The sequence below is a fragment of the Callospermophilus lateralis genome, chromosome 20 (assembly GCF_048772815.1).
Source record: "Callospermophilus lateralis isolate mCalLat2 chromosome 20, mCalLat2.hap1, whole genome shotgun sequence".
In the NCBI taxonomy this organism is placed as follows: Eukaryota; Metazoa; Chordata; class Mammalia; order Rodentia; family Sciuridae; genus Callospermophilus; species Callospermophilus lateralis.
Genome location: NC_135324.1, coordinates 3,566,060 through 3,585,939, shown reverse-complemented (window position 1 = coordinate 3,585,939; position 19,880 = coordinate 3,566,060). Strand labels below are relative to the sequence as shown.

Sequence of the window (19,880 nt, the reverse complement as noted above, 5' to 3'; positions counted from 1 at the left end):
GGAGGAGGAGGGGGAAGGGAAGGAGGGGAGGGGAGGGGAGGGGGAGGGGAGGAAGAGTTAGATGGTTCCCCCAGGGGTTTTCAGGAAGGAACCAGGGACCCCGGAAATGGTCAATATCTGGGTAAAAACAAAGGGTCTGAGACAGCATGCAACGCCCCCAGCCTGACACCCATACCTCCTCCTCTCTCCACCCACAGTATCAGGCCAAGCACCTCTGTCCCAGCTTTCATTCACCAAAAGCGTGGGAACTCTATTTTTTTGTAGTTCTCAGGGTTGAAACCAGGGGGCGCTCCATCACTGGGCTGCACCCAGAGCCTTTCTATTTTACTCTGATTGGGTCTTGCTAAACTGCGGAGGCTGGCCTTAAATTCGAGGTCCTCCTGCCTCAGCCTCTCAAGCTGCTGGGATCAGAGGCGTGTGCCACCACGCCTGGCAAAGCAATTGTGAGCTCTTGGAGACTCAGGACTCAGGCTGCCTGCCCTCAAGCCATCTGCGGTCTTCGTGGAGGACAAGGTTTCCACGCGGCCATGGAGACCCGAACATGGACACCACGTGACACTCCACCCTGAGACTGAGTGGAAGGAACCCCAGCTGGGCCCTGCCACCTCACGACAGACCTGCGGAGTCAGAACCTCCAGGAGGCCGGGCCTCGCATCTGCATTGGAGATGGCTTTGGTTGTCCCCACTGGGAGAGACTCTCCCCCGGCACCCGGTGGGATTCTGCTAAACATCCCGTGAGGCAGGGATAATAAAATAGTACCTGTCCCCAAGTGTCACCAGCACCAGGGGTGAGACACTGCCCTTGGTAAAGCCCTGAGCACATATAATGGCTTGGTTAATGTATTAAAGCCATTTAATATTACAAGTTCAGTATCCCTTGCTATGGAATGACTCTCTGAGGAATGACTAGACAGATAATCACATGAGTGAGACATGGGTTCATGATCGTCAGCCATCTATCTCGACTCCCGGGTTTCTTTGTTTTTTTTTTTTTTAATAATAAAGTCATAAAAACAAAGACCTGGGGAGACCAGCACAGAATGGCTGACTTCCACTACTGTCACGAAATAGGCATTCGAAAGAAAGCCACCAGCTACTGTAATCGTTACTTCATAAAGTAAAGGAGCTGGGCGTGCTGGCACACGCCTGTCATCCCAGCGGCTCAGGAGGCTGAGGCAGGAGGATTGCAAGTTGGAGGCCAGCCTCGGCCACTTAGCAAGGCGATAAGCAACTCAGGGAGACCCTGTCTCTCCACAAAATGCAAAACAGGGCTGGGGTGGGGGGCTCAGTGGTCGAGTGCCCCTGAGTTCCATCTCCGCCCCAAAAAGTAAAGGATATTTCTACAATAAAATATGATGATATTCATAGTAAAATCTAAGTAGGAAGAATAGTGCCAGTCAGAGAATCGCACATTGGAGGCCAGCCTCAGCAAAAGCAATCATTATCACTAGCACAGCAGCCAGGAGTGACTGTAAGCCAAACGGGGACCACTGCCCACCCACCTGGAACCTCCCATCGAGACCACAGACCCCTCCGCCCAGCCCTACCTTGTACTCCAGGGAGAGCAGAGTTTCCGTCTTGGAGGCCCAGCTCCACTTGTGGACGATGTAGCCCTTGTGGTCATTGGTGGTCCCTCCTTCATCATCGAAGACCAAGACGTACGGGGAGCTGGGAGAGACGCTGGAGTCAGAAGCCGCTGCCAGGCCCCGGAGGGACACCCTCATCCCCACGGGCAGGCAGCGCTGAGACTCTGCCTCAGGCTGATGCCAGCTTCATGTCCCCTGCCTAGGATGTTCTGAGGTCCCTTGGCACCTGTCGAGGCTCTGGGGGGGTCTGTAGGAAGCGCCATTCTGAGGAGGATTGACAGCATCAGGCCAAACCCCAAGAGGGAAGAAATGAAATCTGTGCTCTGAACATGTATGATAGCAGGCATCAAAATGGGAACTGGCACACTTAAAATATGGGGATAACTCATTTCTTTTAAGAACCGTTCCTTGCCAGACACCGTGGTGCACGCCTGTAATGACAGCAGCTTGGGAGGCTGAGGCAGGAGGATCGCGAGTTGGAGGCCAGCCTCAGCAAAAGCAAAGCACAAATCAACCGAGTGAGACCCTGTCTCTCAAGAAAATACAAAATAGGGCTGGGGCTGGGGCTCAATGGTCGAGTGCCCCTGAGTTCACTCCCTAGTACCCTTCCTTCCAGCAAAAAAAGAACAGTTCCTATGGAAAGTTACACTAACATCAACCTCTGGCTGGGGAAAAGTATGTGCTTCTCTTAAGAGACACACAGAAGTGCTACGCATGCCTCTCCTTCACCCGTTCCTGATACAAGATGCTTTTCACCACTAAAGAATTCTTTCGGAAGCCAGGCATGGCGGTGCAAACCTGTGATCCTAGCAACTTGGGAGGCTGAGGCAGGGGGAATCGTAAGTTCAAGGCCAGCCTCTGCAACTCAGTGAAACCCTTCTCAAAATAACAAGGCCTGGTGGTAGAAGGCCCCTGGGTTCAATCCCCAGCACGCAGGAAAAGGAAGGAAGGAAGGAAGGAAGGAAGGAAGGAAGGAAGGAAGGATTCTAGAAGAACTGTCAATCAAGATCTCAGTGATCTGGACCCCCCCGCCCACTTACCGGGACTTTGTGTTATAGTGGACATAGCCGTGGCCTTCGGCGCTGAACAGGGCCAGAAAGGTGAAGTTAGGTGTGTCACTAAAAAGACAGGTGATGGCTCTGGCCCGGCAGCAGGTCGGGATCTGACACATGGCGACGTTTCCAGAAGGATAGCTGGCGGGAAGGGTCAAGGACAACTAGAGCAGACACTTCCGTTCTCTTCTCCAGGGCCCCAGGCTCGCAAATCTACATGTCACCTACCTGGTGTCTCATTCCCTGGCTTCGAGAGCCCGTCCGCACTTTGCATATGGCACGACCAAAGGATTCCGGAGACCACCCAGGGCCCCGGGAGTTTCCCTGAATCTTCTCGCCGTCCACCTTGCGGTGGATGGTCTTTTGTCGCCATCTCACACAGCAGAGTTTCCTGGGCGTCACGGGTTTGGGGACATGGAACTTTCGGTGCTAACACCAGCCAAGTCCCGGGAAACCAAAGACTAAGGTCATTCTACTGATGGGGAATCCAAGCTGTAGAAAATGACCTGTTCCATGTCACACCCCCAGGAAATCGGTGGCAGAGCCAGGATCTGGTCTCTGGAGCCATTTAGTTCTGCCAGGCTGCCTCCGATCCAGGAGAAAGAGTGATTTTCCCTGTCGATTTCCTGCCAAAGAGGCCCCCAAAGGCATTAGCCCTGACCAGGGAGGACACGGTGTTGGTGGCTGCTGTCTGGCGTGCTGGGGTTTCAGAAGTGGTGCCCTGGACACTTCAGTGATTGGCACTGGGATCTACTCTCCTAAATAATTCTGGTCAGCTGAAAAGCGAAGACATTAACAGATAGAAATAATAATAGTAGTAGTAATAATAATAATAATAATAATAATAATAATAAAAATAAAAAATAACCTAAAAGAAATCCTGGAGCTAAATGTACTGAAATAAAAAATTCACTAAACACGTTCAACAGCAGGTTAGAAGTACTAGAAGAAAAAAAAAATCATTGTATTCAAATATAAGTCCGTTAAAATTGTCCAGAAGAATGGGTAGCAGAAAGAAAAGAGAATTTTAAAAAAGTAACGAAGCCGCAATGGCGTCTGGGAGGCCATCCAGCGTACCAACACATGCGTAATGGTCCCCCTGAGGAAGCTAGAGAGAGGAGAAAGAAAGAGCATTCGAAGAAATAATGGCTGACGCGCCTCTAATTTGATGAAAGGCATGAATCTGCATATTCCAACTTCAAGTAGGATCAATTTGATGATCTTTCATAATTGAAACACATTTCAATTAAACCATCCAAAGAAAAAAGCAGAGAATCTTGAAAACATCAAGAGACTCATGTAAGAGGGACCTTCAAGAAGATCAATAGCTGGTTTCGCAACAAAAATCTAACATTGAGCACTCCTGTCTTTTCTGTTGAAATTTTTCCTTTTGAAACATGGTTTGAATGATAGATAATAAAGCGACAATTACCCATCTGTTAACGGGCAGAGAGTGCACATACGAAGGTGTAGTTTCTGATAACAATGATTTAAAAGGGAGGGGTGGAGCTATTTAGGAACCAGAGTTTTATGTACTATTGAGGGATTTTGTTAATTCAAACGATTTTATCAATTGTAGTACCCGTTTCCTAGGGCCATTATACCAAAGTGCCACAAAGTTCCAGATAGACGTGAATTTTGGAGATACACTATTAAATCCACTATCAAGGTAACCACTAAGAAAATAAGCATATGAGGAAAAGGAAGTTGGAAGTGAATCAAAACGGCATGCAACAACAACAAAAAAAATACAACAGAGCCAATAATGGAGGAAAAAAAGACGTCAGATATGTAGAAAACCAGTAGCAGAGTGGCAGACTTAAATGCTTCCAAATTGGAAATTACTTTAAATGTAAGTGGACTAAACTCTCCAACCAAAGGGCAGTGACTGGCAGAATGTGTTTAAAAAAAAAAAATGTCGCGACTCTATGGGGTTGACTCCATTTAGATCCAAAGACACAACTTGGGTGAACGTGGAATGATGGACCAAGATATTCTATGCAAATCAGGACCAAGAGAGAATACGATATGCTGATAGTACACAAAACAGACTTCAGGTCCAACATTTTTACAAGTGACAAAAAAAGAACACTACAGATTCAGAAAAGGGTCAATATCTCAAGAATACATAACATCGTAGATAAATACACACCTTTTTGTTTTTCAGATATATGAAGCAAATTAACAGAATTAAAGGAAGAAGTAGCTTTGTCATAATAGTTGGAGACACCACTGTCTCACCTTCTGTAATAGGTAGACAGAACACTGATCAGGTATTAGAGGACTTGAACAGAGTGTCAAATAACAGATCTAACAGGAAACGTACAGGACCCTATAGCAGAACCCACATTCTCAAGTTGACCAGAGTCATTCTCTGGAGTGGGCAACACATGAGACACAAAATAAGTCTCAATAAATTTTTATAAAAAATTTTTTGGTTGTTGATAGACTTTATTTATTTATATGTGGTGCTGAGAATTGAACCCAGTGCCTCACACAGGCCAGGCAAGTGCGCTACCACTGAGCCCCAGCTCCCCAATAAATTTTTAAAAGATTGAAACTATAGAAAGTATCTTCCTGGATCACAATTGGATGAAACTGGAAATCATTAACAGAAGGAAACCCGGAACCCTCCTAAAACGTGTGGAAATTGACCAACGCCCTTTTAAACAACCAGTGGATCAAGAAGTCAGGAGGGAAATTGGAAGCTCCTTTGAGATGGGTGAAAACAGACACGACGTGTCGACACTATGGGAGGGAGAGAAACCAGGGCTCAGAGCCAAGCTCACAGCTCCAGATGCCCACCCTGAGGGGGGAGATCCCAGCCAACAACGGCTCCTTCTACCTTCAGGACCAGGAGAGGAAGAGTGGACCAAGCAAAGCTCTCAGAGGAAGGGAGTGGGGAGGATCAGGGCGGAGAAAGATGAAACAGAGAACAGAAAAACAAACACAAATCCAAAAGTTGGGTTTTTTCACAAGATCAGTAAAACTCCCAAGAGATCGAGGAAAAAAGAAAGAAAGAAACCCTCAAATTCCTAAAATCATGAATGACAGAGTGTGATAGTTCTATCAACCTTACAGATATATTTTTTAAAAACCATTTTAAAAGAATATATTTTTAGTAAAAGAATGATAAGATACATTTTTAAAAGAACGACAAAAATATATTTTAATATACATTTTTTAAAATTTGATTTTTATTTAAATTTAATATTCATTTAAAATGTATTCTAAAAATATATTCTTTTTCTTTCCTTTCTTTTTTTTTTAAGAATATTTATTTTTTAGGTGTAGACGGACACAACACAATGCCTTTATTTTTATGTGGTGCTGAGGATTGAACCCGGGTCCCACCTGTGCTAGGCAAGCGCTCTACCGCTGAGCCACAATCCCAGCCCCCCCAAAATATATTCTTAAAATATATTTTTTAAAACAATTATAAAACATATTTTTAAAAGAGTTTTAGAAGAATAATACGAAAAAGTTGACAGAAACACCTGCTTTCACCACCTCACTAAACATTGCACTGGGAGTGCCGGCCACAGTCAGATTAGGTAACCAAAAGAAATAAAAAGCCCTCAAGATTGGAAAAGTAGTAAGTGATCTTTGTTTCCAGATGACATGACCAAAGGTTTTAAAAAAATCCTCAAGAATCCCCACAAAAAAGCAGAATAAATGAACTCAGCAAAGTCGCAGGACCCCATGGTGATGGGGTGCCCATCCTTCTATTTAAGTCTTCTTTAGCTCAGCAATAATTTATAATTTTCAGCGTACAAGTCTTGTACATCTTTGGTTATTTATTTCTAAGTATTTCCTTTTTCTTGATGCTGTTAATCCAGCAATATCGCCTCTTTTTATTGCTGGTGTTTACAGATTGGAAGACTGAATATTGTTCAGGACAGCGCTCCTCAAAGGTCTACAGATTCAGAGCAAATCCTCTGAAAATCTCATGGGCCCCTTTAGCGTACGAAAACCTGACCCTGAAATTCATGTGCGACTGTAAAGGACCCCACACACACACGAAAAATGATAAATTTTGGAAAAAGAACAACAAACTACAGGGATTCACGCTTGCTGATTTTAAAACTCGCCACAAAAATCTTCAATAATCAAAATAGTGTGATACTGGTGTAAAGCTAGATATAGATTAGGTCCATGGATTAGAATTGACAGTCTAAAATTAAAACCCTCTGTTTAGAATAAATTGAATTCTTTTCTTGTTTTTCATTTTTTTTTTTTTGGTGCTGGGGATTGAACCCAGGGCCTTGTGCATGCGAGGCAGGCGCTCTACCAACTGAGCTCTATCCCCAGCCCTAAAATCAACTGGATTCTAACAAGAGGGGCCAAGACCGTTTGCTGGGGACAAATGGTTTTGGGACAACTGGCTATTCAGAGGCGAGAGAAGGAAATTGGACGTGAGCTCTCACCACTTGCAAAAATCAACTTGAAATACAGCGAAGGCCGAAGTGCAAGAACTGTGACTCTCAAAATCTTAGGAGAGACGGTAGGGGTGCATCTTGATGGTTTGGGGTTCGGCGATGGTTTCTAAAATGCTAATCCAAAGACATAAGCAACCACAGCAGCAAAAATGTTGACTTCATCAGAATGAAACCTTGGGGGGCTGAGGCTCGCTTGATATCCTGGGGACCCAGGATAGGGCTTGTGAGGCCCCGGGTTCAGCCCCCGGCACCGGCCCCCAGTAAAACTATTATCCACCAAAGGGTGACGTCTAGAGAATGGAGAGGCACTTCAGAGTCTCAGGGAAATGTTTTCAGGTCGTAGATCTGATGAGAGGAGAGATGTGCAGTATTGTCACTTTTGCTGAGAAGCAGCTTTTGGGTGGATTCCACCCCATTTACTGATTCTTGGTTTTAATTCTTGCGCTCTAGGGTCTTATTAAGGAAGTCGGGGACCAGTCCCACGTGATGGAGATTGGGGCCCACTTTGTCTTCCGCTAGGCGCAGGGTCTCTGTCCAAGGTCCCTGATCCACTTTGAGTTGGGTTCTGTGCATGGTGACAGACGGGGGCTCAATTCCATCTTGCTGCATGTGGATTCCCAGTTTTCCCAGCGCCGTTTGTTGAAGACGCGTCTTTGCTCCCGTAGGTTCGGGGCCATGGGCACCCCGGCCAAGGATGACCCCCTCATCTCTGATAACGCCTCATTGCCAGGATGGGGTCCCTGTTGGGGCATGTCACCTGAGCCAGCCGCAATGAGCCAAAGACTTGGTGGGGGCCTCAGAATTTGGGAACCGGTGAGAGAATAAAGACTGCAGCTCCCCCTCTCCCAGGTCACCCCGAGGGCACCCTACGGCACAGACACGTCCCACGGGGGTCTCAGGGGGACCCTCTGTTCCATGCAGTGAGGAGTCGGGAACAGGGGGAGGGGGAGCCCCAGGACCCATCAGAGGCAGCAGCTGCCCTCAGAAAGAAGTTTGTCACACTGGGAAAACCTGAGGGTGTCCCCAAGGCAGGTCTGAGGGGACAGTGACAGTAGATTCGTCTGCAGACAGAGAAAGGAGCCCTTAAATCCCGAATTCCCAGTTGAGAGGAGGCCAGACCAACTGAGGGGGCTGTTCCCAGGGAGCCAGGGGGCAGCTTGTCCCCTGTGCCAGGAGCCGAGATGGCTCAGAGCCCTGCCCTGTCCTCCAAGGAGGGCACCCGGGTCCCCAGCGAGTTCCTGATGAAGCTGTGGTCCGTCCCCCGCTGCCTCCCACCCTGTGGCTCTGCAGAATGGAATGATCCTAAAGGCACCAAGATGGTGCCCAAAGGAGGGCCCTAAATCCAGGCCAGGAAGCCCCCTCTGGTTTGAGGCTTGGCCACCAGATTCCTTTCGTGACAAGCTGTAGGTCGCACCGCCCCCGGGGTCTGCCACACGCTCCTGATACTCGGTGCCCATCCGCTCACTCCACCGTGAGGTACAGTCCCCTCCCGGGACTCGCCCTCCAAAGAGAGGCGGCTTTTCAAAGGGCGTAAAGCCTGGTAAATCTGCAGCTCTGGACCCGGGTCCCTCAGCAGGCCTGGGGGGACACTGGGTGTCCTGCACCGTGGGCCAGGCCTGGTGAGCAGGGGGCTCGGGCCAGGCCTGGAGCATCCGGGGTGAGGCTCAGACTCTGCAGACGTGGACCTTTGGGGTCCTTCGGGCAGGGACCTGGGGGTCAACCACTGAGACAGGGACAGAGAAGCAAAGAAAGGTCCTCAGCTGTCAGCTGGGACCTGCCTGGGGACAAGAGCCTGGCAGGGACCTGGGGCCTGGCACATGGGGGGGCCTCCTCTGGCCCTCCCGAGAGGGAGCAGGGTGGACTCTGACCACCCTGGAGGGCCACCACGGGCTTCTCGAGTGGAAGTCACCAAGTCACCAGGGAGGCTGGGCCAGACCCCGCACTCCCTGGGGTCGGGACAGGCCCCAAAGGATATTAGACGAAGGAGGAGCCGTCGTAGAAGGAGTAGTGCAGCTTGGCGCTCTTCTTGGGCACCTTCCACTCCTGAGAGGGGCGCAGCAGGGAGACGGCCTGGGCGGGGGCCTGGTGCGGGAAGGGCGTCGCCACCGGAGCGCACACCACGTGGGACGGCTGCACCCCGAGCGCCTGCGCGTCCCCCTTGGACGGGTGCAGGGGCAGCTTGGTGGAGTAGTTGCGGAGGATCATGGGGTAGAAGATGTTCTTGCCTTTCCACGACGTCCTCTCCGCTTCTCTGCAGCCAGGGAGACCAAATTTTCCAGAAGCCACAGCGCGTCCCCAGTAACCAAGTGTCCCCAGGACGCGTCCCTGTCCTCGGTATCCTCGGGAGGAACTAGAAGGTGGCAGTCCCCCGACACCAGCCCTGGACTGACCCCGCTCGCTGGAGGGTGGGGACCAGGACCTATGGGGTGGGGATGTGCACAGGAGGGGGCTTGGGACACTCTGCTCAGCCCCCACCTCCGTCCTGAGGTCCTGGGAAGAGAACTTCTTTCCAGAAGGTCATAGAACAAAGGTAAATGGTTGGGGGGGGGCGGTAAGCTGCCCATGTCCTGGCCCAGTGACCCCCAAGGACATACGTGACTGAGATGAGAATCGATTTTTAAATCCTTTATGGTCTGGCCCCTCGGGATAAATTCTGGACCATTTGCTCGGCCTTTTAGGACCGACCAATGGTAAATACTGTGAATCACCTACGTGAATGTTTTATGTTTGTGTTGAGAGCTTTCTTGTCCTTTTGGTGGGAGAGCACATGACACACTGTGTTAAGAAATTCAAGACCAGGAAGGGCGCCTGGTCGTCTCAGCGACTCGGGAGGCTGAGGCAGGAGGATCGCAGGTTTGAGGCCGGCCTCCGCAACGGAGCCACTCCGAGCCACTTAGAGAGACTCTGTCTCAAAATCCAAAACGAGAAGGGCTGGGGATGTGGCTCCATGATTAAGAGCGCCCAGGGGTTCGATCCCTGGTTCCCCAAAACCAAAACCAAAGCAAAACACTCGGGGGGCTTTGGGCCAGGAGTGGGTTTTCTGAGAACACCTGTCCCCTCCCCGTCACAGGCGCTCACATGAGGCGACACATCTCCTGCAGCTTTTCCCGAGCCTCGGGACAGGGGTCAGTGAACTCCACACTTTCGGGAGAGGGTCCCACTGTTCGCTGAGGGGGCGACATACTGGAGTCCTCTGGGACCCTGAGTTTGCCGGTACCTGGAGGCCAAGAGGTTAGGGGGAGTCACTTGACCTTCAAAGTGGCTTAATGACCGAGGGTCAGTGACTGAACCCCACCACTAGTGCTTTCGGGGTTCAGACTTAACAAAGCAGAGACCCCAACAGTCCCCAGCCCGGGAGGGGGGCCCCTGCTTGTCCCCTCTCTTCCCTCTCCTAAGCCCCGGTGGCCCCGCCCTGGACGCCAGGCCAGTACCCAGTGGCGGAGATGCACCAGCTCCTTTTATGGGTCACTGTCATGGGGCAGGGGTGGGCCCAAGACAGACAGTCGTCGACCCCACAGCCTGATTTGGGGACATCAACCAGGGCCCGCTGGGTTTGGGACCCAACACCTCTGTGGAGACTCTAGTTCCCCCGATGGCTGTGGCCAGACGGATCTGAGCCTGGACAGAGAGACTAGCCCATCTGTTCCTTTCAATTAGGAGCCCAGGTCTGACCACCCTGCCAAGGGGTGTCGCTGGTCTCCTGTCTTGGCAGCCCGCCACCCCACGTCCCCCACGGAGGGCCCTGAGGTCCTGCTGGGACCCCCCCCCCCACCTGTTTTCTTCTTGATCTCCTTCCCGGTGGACAGGGAGAAGCTGAGGCACGCGGTGGAGGACTGGTAGATGAGCTGGTAAGGCGAGTTCACACCCATGGCCGACATGTTCGTGAGGGACTCTGGGAGGAACACAGCGGGCGTCTTCTTTCCGTTTATTATCTTAATTTTTTTTTGGTTCCAGGGATTGAACTCAGGGACACTCAACCCCTGAGCCCCCTCCCCAGCCCTATTTTGCATTTGATTGAGAGACAGGGTCTCCCTGAGTTGCTTAGGGCCTCGCTTTGGCTGAGGCTGGCTTGGAACTCTCGATCCTCCTGCCTCAGCCTCCCGAGCCACTGGGATGACAGGTGTGTAGTCTCACGCCCGGCAATGACATATGTTTTTTTAATGTTTCCCTAGAAAAACTTTTAACAGTAATCTAAAAAAAAATTTAGATGTTGATGGACCTTTATTTTATTCATTGATTTTTTTGTGGTGCTGAGGATCGAACCCAGTGCCTCACACATACTAGGCGAGCGCTGTACCACGGAGCCACCACCCCAGCCCAACGGGGAGTACTTTTAAGCACCTGGGAATCTACTAAGCTTAAGATATAAAAGATCGGGGCTGGGGCTGGGGCTCAGTGGTAGAACACTCGCCCAGCACGTGCGAGGCCCTGGGTTCGATCCTCAGCACCACATAAAAATAAATAAATAAAGGTATCGGGTCCTAGTACAGCTAAAAATTAAATATTTTTTTTAAAAAAGATATAAACTATCACTGGGGGAAAGAAAATAAGCCTTTCTTTGTCTGTCGCCGTTGCTGGGGACGTGTCACCACTCCTGTGTGTGTGACTGCTCCATCCTCCCCCCCCTCCTGGCGTCCCCTGGTCCAAGGGGACCACCGTGCGTCGACTTTTCCCTGTAATGGACAGGGACACTGCCCCCGTGTCCTGGCCACTCCACACAACTCTGCAGTCACCCTTCCTGTCTGACTTCCTCACAGGGGTCCCCAGGCAGCTCCCGGTGGGGACTCTCCGGCCTCCCTGCGGCACCTGAGGACCCCGAGGCCCGGGTGCCCACCTCTCAGCGGGGGCCCTGCGCTGTAGCCGTCCCTCCCGACGGTGCCGACCAGGTAGTCGAAGGCCGTCTCCTTGGTACTGAGGTGAAGGAGCTGGCTGGCCTCCACGAAGCGCCTCGTGATGTCCATGGGGTTGGCTCCTGCTAAGGGAAGGGGCTGGGCAGCACGGGTCCTTCCCGGCACGGGCTGCCGCGTGCCCAGCACCTTTTGCCAATGGCCCCGGGAATAAGGGCAGAGTGGACGGACACCCTAAGGTCAGCCAGGGGGTCAAGGAAGGGGTCTCGAGACCCATCATGGGGCCGCTTTAGCCTCTGTCCCTGTCACTGTCTCTTCCCACCCACGGGCCTGGACGCGGAGGCTGCAGGCATCTGAATGATGCACCGTCCAGCGGCCTCTACTGCGGAGGCTGCCTTAGTGGTGACCTTGACCTTGGGATGATGCTGCCCCCTGGGAGGCACCTGGTGCTTGTGTCTCCCCCCGTTGGTGGCTGGACTGGTCCGTTGACGGTCTGGGTTTGCAGACTACCCCACCCGTCAGCCCTGCTGGGGTCCCTTGTCCCCACAGCCACTGAGCACCCCAGACTCCTCCCGCCAGGGCCCTGGCCACCCATGGTCTCCACTGCTGACCTCCCAATCCGAGTTCTGTGGAGCTGGGGGCCCGGGAGAGAGCGGGAGGACCAGGAGGCAGTGAGCAGGTGCGTCCCCATGTCACCTGCGGCCACACACTTATTGGGTCTCCCAGGGCCTGGGCCCAGAGTGTCTGGACTGTGTGACGTGTGCACCTCTGTGAGCAGCTCCCCTGGGGTGGGGCCAGGGCCAGGGTCAGGATTCGCACACGCCTCCCTGGCCGCAGCCTGGGCGTGGCTCTGCCCCTGTGTGGCGCTCCTGGGTCTGGCTGTGACCTGCCACGTGAACCAGGTGTGGGACTTTGCACCTGTGCCATCAGGTCCAGCGCTCAAGAAGGCTCAGATTCTGGAACATTCTGGATTTTGTTAGGGACGCTGGGCGCGGTGGACGTGCATCTGCATGCCTGGGCCACAAGGGGGCTGGGGGCACCTGGTGGCCTTACCAGAGGCGGACTCGACCATGGCCTTCATCTTCAGGGTGAGGAGCTCCGTCAGCAGGTGGATGGACTGTCGCTGGAACCTGTGCAGGGTCTCCTGGCCCGTGTGGCGGGCGGGGACGGGAGAGGGGCCAGACAGCTTGGCTGAGCCCGCGGCGGTGGGCAGAGTGGACGGCGGGGGTGGAGCCGGGGGTGGCTTCTTCTGGACCAGGGATGGCGCGGGGGTGGGTTCCACGGGTGGCACGGGGGGACATCCGAGGCTGACGTCCAGGCCCGGGATGCTGGATGCGGTGGGCACCGCGGGGTCGGTGATGAGCTCCCCCCAGGTGAACTCGAAGATGTTCCTGATACCCTTGGGGACGGCGATGCCCGCGCCGCGGCACAGGATGAGGAGCTTGGAGACGCGGGCCAGCAGCCTGGGCGCCAGGGCCGTGTACTGCTGGTACAGCTCGCGGTTGCTCTTGTCACTCATGCTGCCCATGCGTGCCCGCTGCTAGGTGACACTGTCCATCTCAGGGGGACACACCTGCGGCTGTCGAGGGGCGCCTGAGAGCAGACAGCCTGGTCTACGGAGAAGCCTTGGGGACAGACGGAGTGGCAGGGCTCCAGGGGCCTTTACAGGTCATGGATCCCGAGGTTCCTCCCTGGGAAAGAGAAGGAGCCAGGGGTGGGTCCCCCCAGCAGGACCAAGGCTGCCCACCCTCCCGTCTCTCCCTGAAGGGCCTGAGGGTGGTCCCCCAAAGTCTCCCACAGGATCAGTCTGGGGGGCTGGGGACACTCAGGCCCGGGAACAAGGCAAGGCCCCAGGTACCTTTTGAGAGATCCAAGGGCGGACGCCGTACTTGTGGCCTATTGATAAAAGCCTACGGAGACAGAAGGACATTGCCTTGGCTGTCTCCCCAGAGACGGGGGACAGGGAAGGTCCTGGTCACACATGGGGACAGGCGTGGCACTGTCCAATGTGCATGTCCCAGGGCCGACAGAAAAGCCTGCTGAGAAGGCACTTGCCTAGTTCAGTGGCCAGAAAGTTGCTGAGGCTGGCCTTTGAACTGGAGATCCTCCTGCCTCAGCCTCCCCAGCTGCTGGGGTGACAGGCGTGGGCCGCGCACCTGGCTAACTTACTTACTTTTACTTTGAGACAGGGTCTTGGTAAGTGGCTGAGTTTAGCCTGGAAACTCATGATCCTCCTGCCTCAGTTTCCCAAGTCGGGGGAATTGAAGTAGCAGACGGCTACTCCTGGCCTTGGTAATTTATACCCAAACCCAACCGTGGGTTGAAGGCAGGGAGCATCGAGAACAATGAACAAAAATTAAAAATCGCAGAGAAAAAAAAAATTCTACAAATACGTTTCTTGGGTTTTTGTGTCGGCTTGGCGCTGCTGTGACCAAAATACCCAACAGAGACAGCTTAGAGAAGGGGAAGTGTGTGTTGGCTCGTGGGGTCAGGGGTTCAGCCCAGGGTCAGCCAGCTCCGTGGCTCTGGGCCCCGGGGAGGCAGAGCATCATGGTGGAGGAGGGTGGTGGGGGGCTTGCTCCTCACCTCAGAGAGGCCGGGAAGCAGTCCCAGCCACGGGGAGGTGGAGGAAGGACGAGCACATGAACCAGGGGTTCAAGACCAGCCTGAGCATCACAGCTAACCCCTGAGCCCCCTCCCCAGCCCTTTGTACTTTATATTAAGACACAGGATCTGGCTGATTTGTCTAGAACCTCACTGAGTTGCCGAGACTGGCCTCCAACTTGTGATCCTCCTGCCTCAGCCTCCCCAGCTGCTGGGATGACAGGCCTGTGCTACCTTGCTCGGCCCTTGCCATTCTCGACAGTGCCCTGAGCCATCAACCACAAAATTCCCAAGGATCCACTGAGAACCCCCCAGAGCCCAGCCTAATATCCTACTGGTTCGCACATCCCTGGGTCTCTCTGCTGACCTCCTGCTTTGCAGACGCGGAAATGTTGCGTGTACAGAACAAAGAAACCACTTAGAGTCTTGCTCATCTGGGCAACCAGCCAGAGGGCCCTGACCGTGACCCTGACCCTGCCACGGCCCCTGACCCCCGGGCGACCACCCGTCTCCTTTCTTCCCTGTTCTAGGATTCCCTACAACTGGATTTACACAATCTGTAGTCCTTGTGGCCGGCTGTTTTTCCCCCTTGGTGTGACATTTCTGAGATTCTTCTGTGCTGGGACAGGCAGGAGAACTTCGTTACTTTTTATGGCTGAATAAGGATTTCAGGGCACAGAGACTCCACGAGCCGCTGCCCTGTTTATCGGTGGATGTGCATTTCAGTTTGTTTCCGATTTCCCGCGATTTTGAGCAACGCGGTGACCGATGCACACAGAAGTTTCTGCATGCTGGGTCCACAAGTCGTCCCTGCTATCCAAGTTTGGTGGCCCCAGCCTGCAGGCTTGTCACAGAGTTGCTGGCGAGGGCACGGGAAGGGTTTTGGTTCCTGTGGGCAGGTGTGTGCGTGTCGAAGTGACACCACTGGGTCACACACGGAAACTCAATGCGTCCCTTTTTGAAGAACTGCCCAACTGTTTCCCGACGTGGCTGCATCTTGTGTGGTCCCTCGTGAGGACTCCGATTTCCCCACGTCCTCTTCCACACCCGTTACATCTTTTGGATTCCAGGGTCATCTCAGTGGATGTGAAGTGACATCTTGGAGGACCCTTCCTGTGCTTGCTTATTTAGAGACAGGATCTCACTGAGTTGCCGAGGCTGGCCTCCAACTTGGGATCCTCCTGCCTCAGCCTCCCAAGCTGCTGGGATTAGAGGCCTGCATCTTCTTTGGAGAAATATCTATCCAGATCTAAAGGCTGTTTTTAGAAGAAATGCTATTTCTATTCTAATGCCTACATGACGTATTTATGGTCACATCTCTTCAAAGCTCAGCTAGAAGTGACCCCACACGCGATTAGTCTGGCCAGGGAGAGGAAGACGAGAGCTATTGGCTCCAAGACCCTGAGCTGTCTTTCACAGGAGGCTGCCTTCGTAGAAAAACACTTTTCCTTTAGCCACTACCCTTCCTGCCCGGAAGGCATGAGATGGCTGCAGCTCCAGCAGCCATTTTGAGGCATGAGGTTACCCTGAAGAGGAAAGCTATGCGTCACCCCCCATCATCCCTTCACCATCTACCTCCAAACTCCTTTGGCCCCCGACTGAGCCAGTCATGTCCTTAAGCCACTTAATTCAGATCTCGGTTCCTCCTGATTGACAACCAGTCCCACGAGATCACCTCTCCTTCTTTCCATTTATCCGATTTTTATTTTGCCATTCATCTTTAGGTCACTGAGATGTGGGCCTTGCCCCAGAGCCACCCAGTGGCTGACAAAACAGGACGGTGGCAGTGGCTCTCCGTGGAGAGATGTCCTCAGTGCCGGGAACATCCAAGGGAGGGAGCCAAAGGGAGTGGTGCTGGTGGATGCTCCTGGGGATGAGCAAGAGTTGCCAGGCGCACAGGAAGGGGGGCTCCTGGTCACAGGAACAGCGCGTGGAAGGAACAGAGGGGTCCAGAGCACACCCCAGAGGGTGGAGGTCAGGGAGGGCCTGTGGGAGTAGCCGAGGCTGGGGGGAATGCGGAGGTGGCCTAGAATCACAGCACTGGGCCACGCGTGTCCTGCCCAAGACTCTGCATTTGCTATGGAAGGAAAGGCTCAACACCGACCCCGCCACGGGTCGCGTGATGACTGTGGTCTCACGAGGTGGTGATGGAGTCCCAGTTGCTACTGCCTAGTGAGGTTGTGGCCACCGTACCTGCAGCATCTGGGTGCCGTGGCGAGGTCAGTGTGAACACACCCACTGCGCGGCTGCTCATGTGAAAGCGTAGCACGTGCAAATTATGCGTGGTACACAATACACAAGGGTCACAACTAGGGAGCTGCTCTGGGTGTTTTCTCTATTTTTAATCATCAGAGTGTTCTACTTATAAAAGCAAATTTGTTGTGAAAGTGTATTTGTCAGCATTGAGTTACTGCAACAAAATGCCTGAGACAGGCTGCTTATGAAGCAAAGAGGTTTATTTGGCTCAGAGTGGAGCTGGTTCAAGGGCATGGTGTTGGGTATGTTCCTGGCTGTGTTATATCAACGTGGAAGGGTGTGTGTGTGTGTGTGCGAGCTGACATTGCCAAACAGTAAGTCAGAGAGATAGAGAGACACACACACACACACAGGAGTCCCATGATTCCTCCGTAGGCACAGACCCAGTGGCCCCAGGACCTTCCACTAGACTTGACCTTTTAAAGATTCATAGCAACTCCCAATGCAGTCCCCTCAGATGAGCCTTCAATGGCTCAAGGACCCTCAGGGGACAGTCAACCAACACACACACCGTGGCCAACCGGATGCTGTAAGCCACCAGCAGCCCCCATACATCTCGTGTTTACTGTCCCTTGAATGCAGCAGGAGGCTAGCGGAGGGGCGATGTATACCCCTCAGACCCCACAGCGTCTGCACAGACAGAATCACCTAATGACACATTCCCATCCTTAAGTGGTGCGTGACAGTACTCAACCATGTCACCTTTAGTGGAAGGTGTGTCCCACGTGAAGTCTCCTCTCTGCAAATGGGGGCAGGGACCGCTGGCCTCTGTCCCGTCTGTAGTCTACCATGCCAAGTCAGGGTTCCCAAGAGCAGAAACTGAACGATATCTGAGACACGGACGTCCGACAGACAGCCTGAGGGACCCACAGAGGTGGCCACCTGCAAAGTTTCATGAAGCCATTCCCACAAAATAAAACTTAAAAAAATCATATAATGAATGTTAAAAGGATATAAGGAACGACTCCATTAGCCCAACGCATTTTTTTTGGACTGGACTGAATCCGGGGCACATTAACATTGAGCTACGTCCCCAGTTGTCTTATTTTTAGACAGCTGTCTAAGCTGCTGGCCTCCACCTTGCGATCCTCCTGCCTCAGCCTCCTGGCCTGCTGGGATGACAGGCGGGCACCACCACACCCAGCTGACAAACTGCTGCCAAGTCTCCTCTGTCCCAGGGCAGGGTGCAGGACAGAGGGGGACAGCACAGGCTCTGTCCTGAGGGGGGCTCAGGGTCAGCTACGGGCAGTCCGACGCTCCTAGTCGGGCAAATGGGGACCCAGGGGAGGAGATGGCATTGGACAGTCTCGATGGCCACGAATGTGGGTTTGAGCCTGGGACTGTGATGTTCCCATGGGTCACGCCGGACGCTGGCCCCCACCTCCCAGGCTGTGAGGATGAGTGTGTCGGCGCTCGTGAGGGGACAACAGGTGACGGGCAAGTCGTGTCCTTGGGAACAGTAGACAGAAACAGGACACGTGGGCCCTGCCAGGAGGGAGGCCGGGGGACCCGGGTGGGGACTGTGCAGGCAGAGCCGTCACCGTCCTTCCCTTGACTGGCACCGACCTGAGGGGCCAGTGCGGGTGGAAATGTCCCCACGGAAGGCTCTAAGGAGTCAGGGTCACCTGGTCCTGCCTCTCCTGGCCCTCTCCTCCGGCTCCTGCCTCTCCCAGGCCAGGAAGCCTCTCGGTAAAGGCTGAGGCTGGGACGGTCACCTGCTGCAATGACCAAGTGGACAAGAGACTGGGCGGGCGCCAGGTGCCGTGCTGTGGTGGCCTGGCCCCCAGGACAGTTGGACAGACAGACACTCGTGGGATCTTCTCAGCAGGGAGGGAGGGGGACGGCCCAGCTGGGGCAGGTGGATGTTAGATGGAGGAGCCGCCCGGGGTGGACTGTCCAGAGAACCCTCCTCCTCACCAGGGGGCGTCTGGAGTGCCCAGGGCCACTGCGGAGTGGCTCTCCTGACAGGCCCATCGCAAATCATAAAGTGACCAGCCCACTGACCGAGGGTGCCACCGCCCAGTGATGGCCGAGGGGAGGGCTTCAGAGACGGCGCTGGGGTCAAAGTCAGAGATGCCCCGGCCACTGCGTCCCTAATAGTGACGCGGACAGGTGACAATCGGTGTCACCTTGATGGACTGTTAGGGGCAGCAATTAAAACAACCAAGCAGCTCCGACTTTGAGGTGTTAAGTGAAAGGAAAAAACAGAGGACCCTGAACAGCGGGGACACGTCCCTGTGAAACCCTCACAGACCAGAGCTCGGCAGCAGGCAAGAGGGGCTTCAGGGAGGGTCATCAAGAAGACAAGTGACAAGCGTGTCCCCAGAGACGGCAGCACGGTGCTCAGAAGGGTCTGTGACGGGGACAGGGACCCCCTCCTGGACTTTCTGAGCCACAGCAGCTGGGCGGGGACAGCGGCCTGGGCGGGTGGACGGAGAGGAACGTCAAGTCCAAGTTCAGGGACGTCTCAGAGGCGCCGCAGGCCCCAGGGAAGGTGCCCCAGCCAGGCCGCGGCCACCAGGGGGACCTTCCGTGGCAGGGAGAGGGTGGCCGTTGAGGTCGTGGAGTAGACTGTCTACACTGAGAGTGGGAAGGACAGCTGTCACCACTCCTGTCACCAGACAGACGAGCTTGCTGTGTCCCGACACCACGCACCCTCTGGACGTGCAGGGGGTGTCCAGGGCCTCCAGGAGCCCCGGCCTGCCAGATGGGACGGCCAGGAGGGCCGGGGCATGACGGGGCGGGGTCCAGTGGGTCCTGGCAGACCCCGCACTCACCTGGGCCTGTCGTGGTCCCCGCCAGCTGCGGACATGGAACGGCCTGGCCTCTTCTGGCTGAGGGCACCGTCCTCGGCTGGCTGCTGGGTAACTGTCAGACCAGTACCCGCCGCTGGCCCTCGGGTTCCGGGTTCTACCGCCTCATCTGGATGTCACAGAGGGCTCAGCTGAGCCCACGCCCAGGCCGCAGGCCCCCTGGACTTCAGAGGAATGGACCATCCCACCCGCCTCTGGGAAATGGGTGCTGGGCCCACGGGAGTCCCCTGTGGATGGAGGTGGACACTCCCCTGGGGATTTTAGGAGCAAAACAGTGACTTAT

At 53.9% G+C, this 19,880-nt stretch overlaps 1 protein-coding gene across 1 annotated transcript in view; it reads right to left on the bottom strand.

The window, feature by feature from the left end:
- The window catches only part of C20H3orf20 (chromosome 20 C3orf20 homolog), a 28,422-nt gene extending 14,979 nt beyond the window's left edge, over nt 1-13,443 (bottom strand). The window contains exons 1-7 of the mRNA XM_077106264.1: nt 12,978-13,443; nt 11,912-12,052; nt 10,850-10,969; nt 10,156-10,294; nt 9,053-9,328; nt 2,627-2,779; nt 1,548-1,668 (exon numbers count right to left, since the gene is read on the bottom strand). Coding sequence (XP_076962379.1) covers nt 1,548-1,668; nt 2,627-2,779; nt 9,053-9,328; nt 10,156-10,294; nt 10,850-10,969; nt 11,912-12,052; nt 12,978-13,443 — 1,416 coding nt within the window. The remainder of the gene's footprint in view (nt 1-1,547; nt 1,669-2,626; nt 2,780-9,052; nt 9,329-10,155; nt 10,295-10,849; nt 10,970-11,911; nt 12,053-12,977) is intronic.
- Between the last annotated feature and the right edge of the window lie 6,437 nt (nt 13,444-19,880).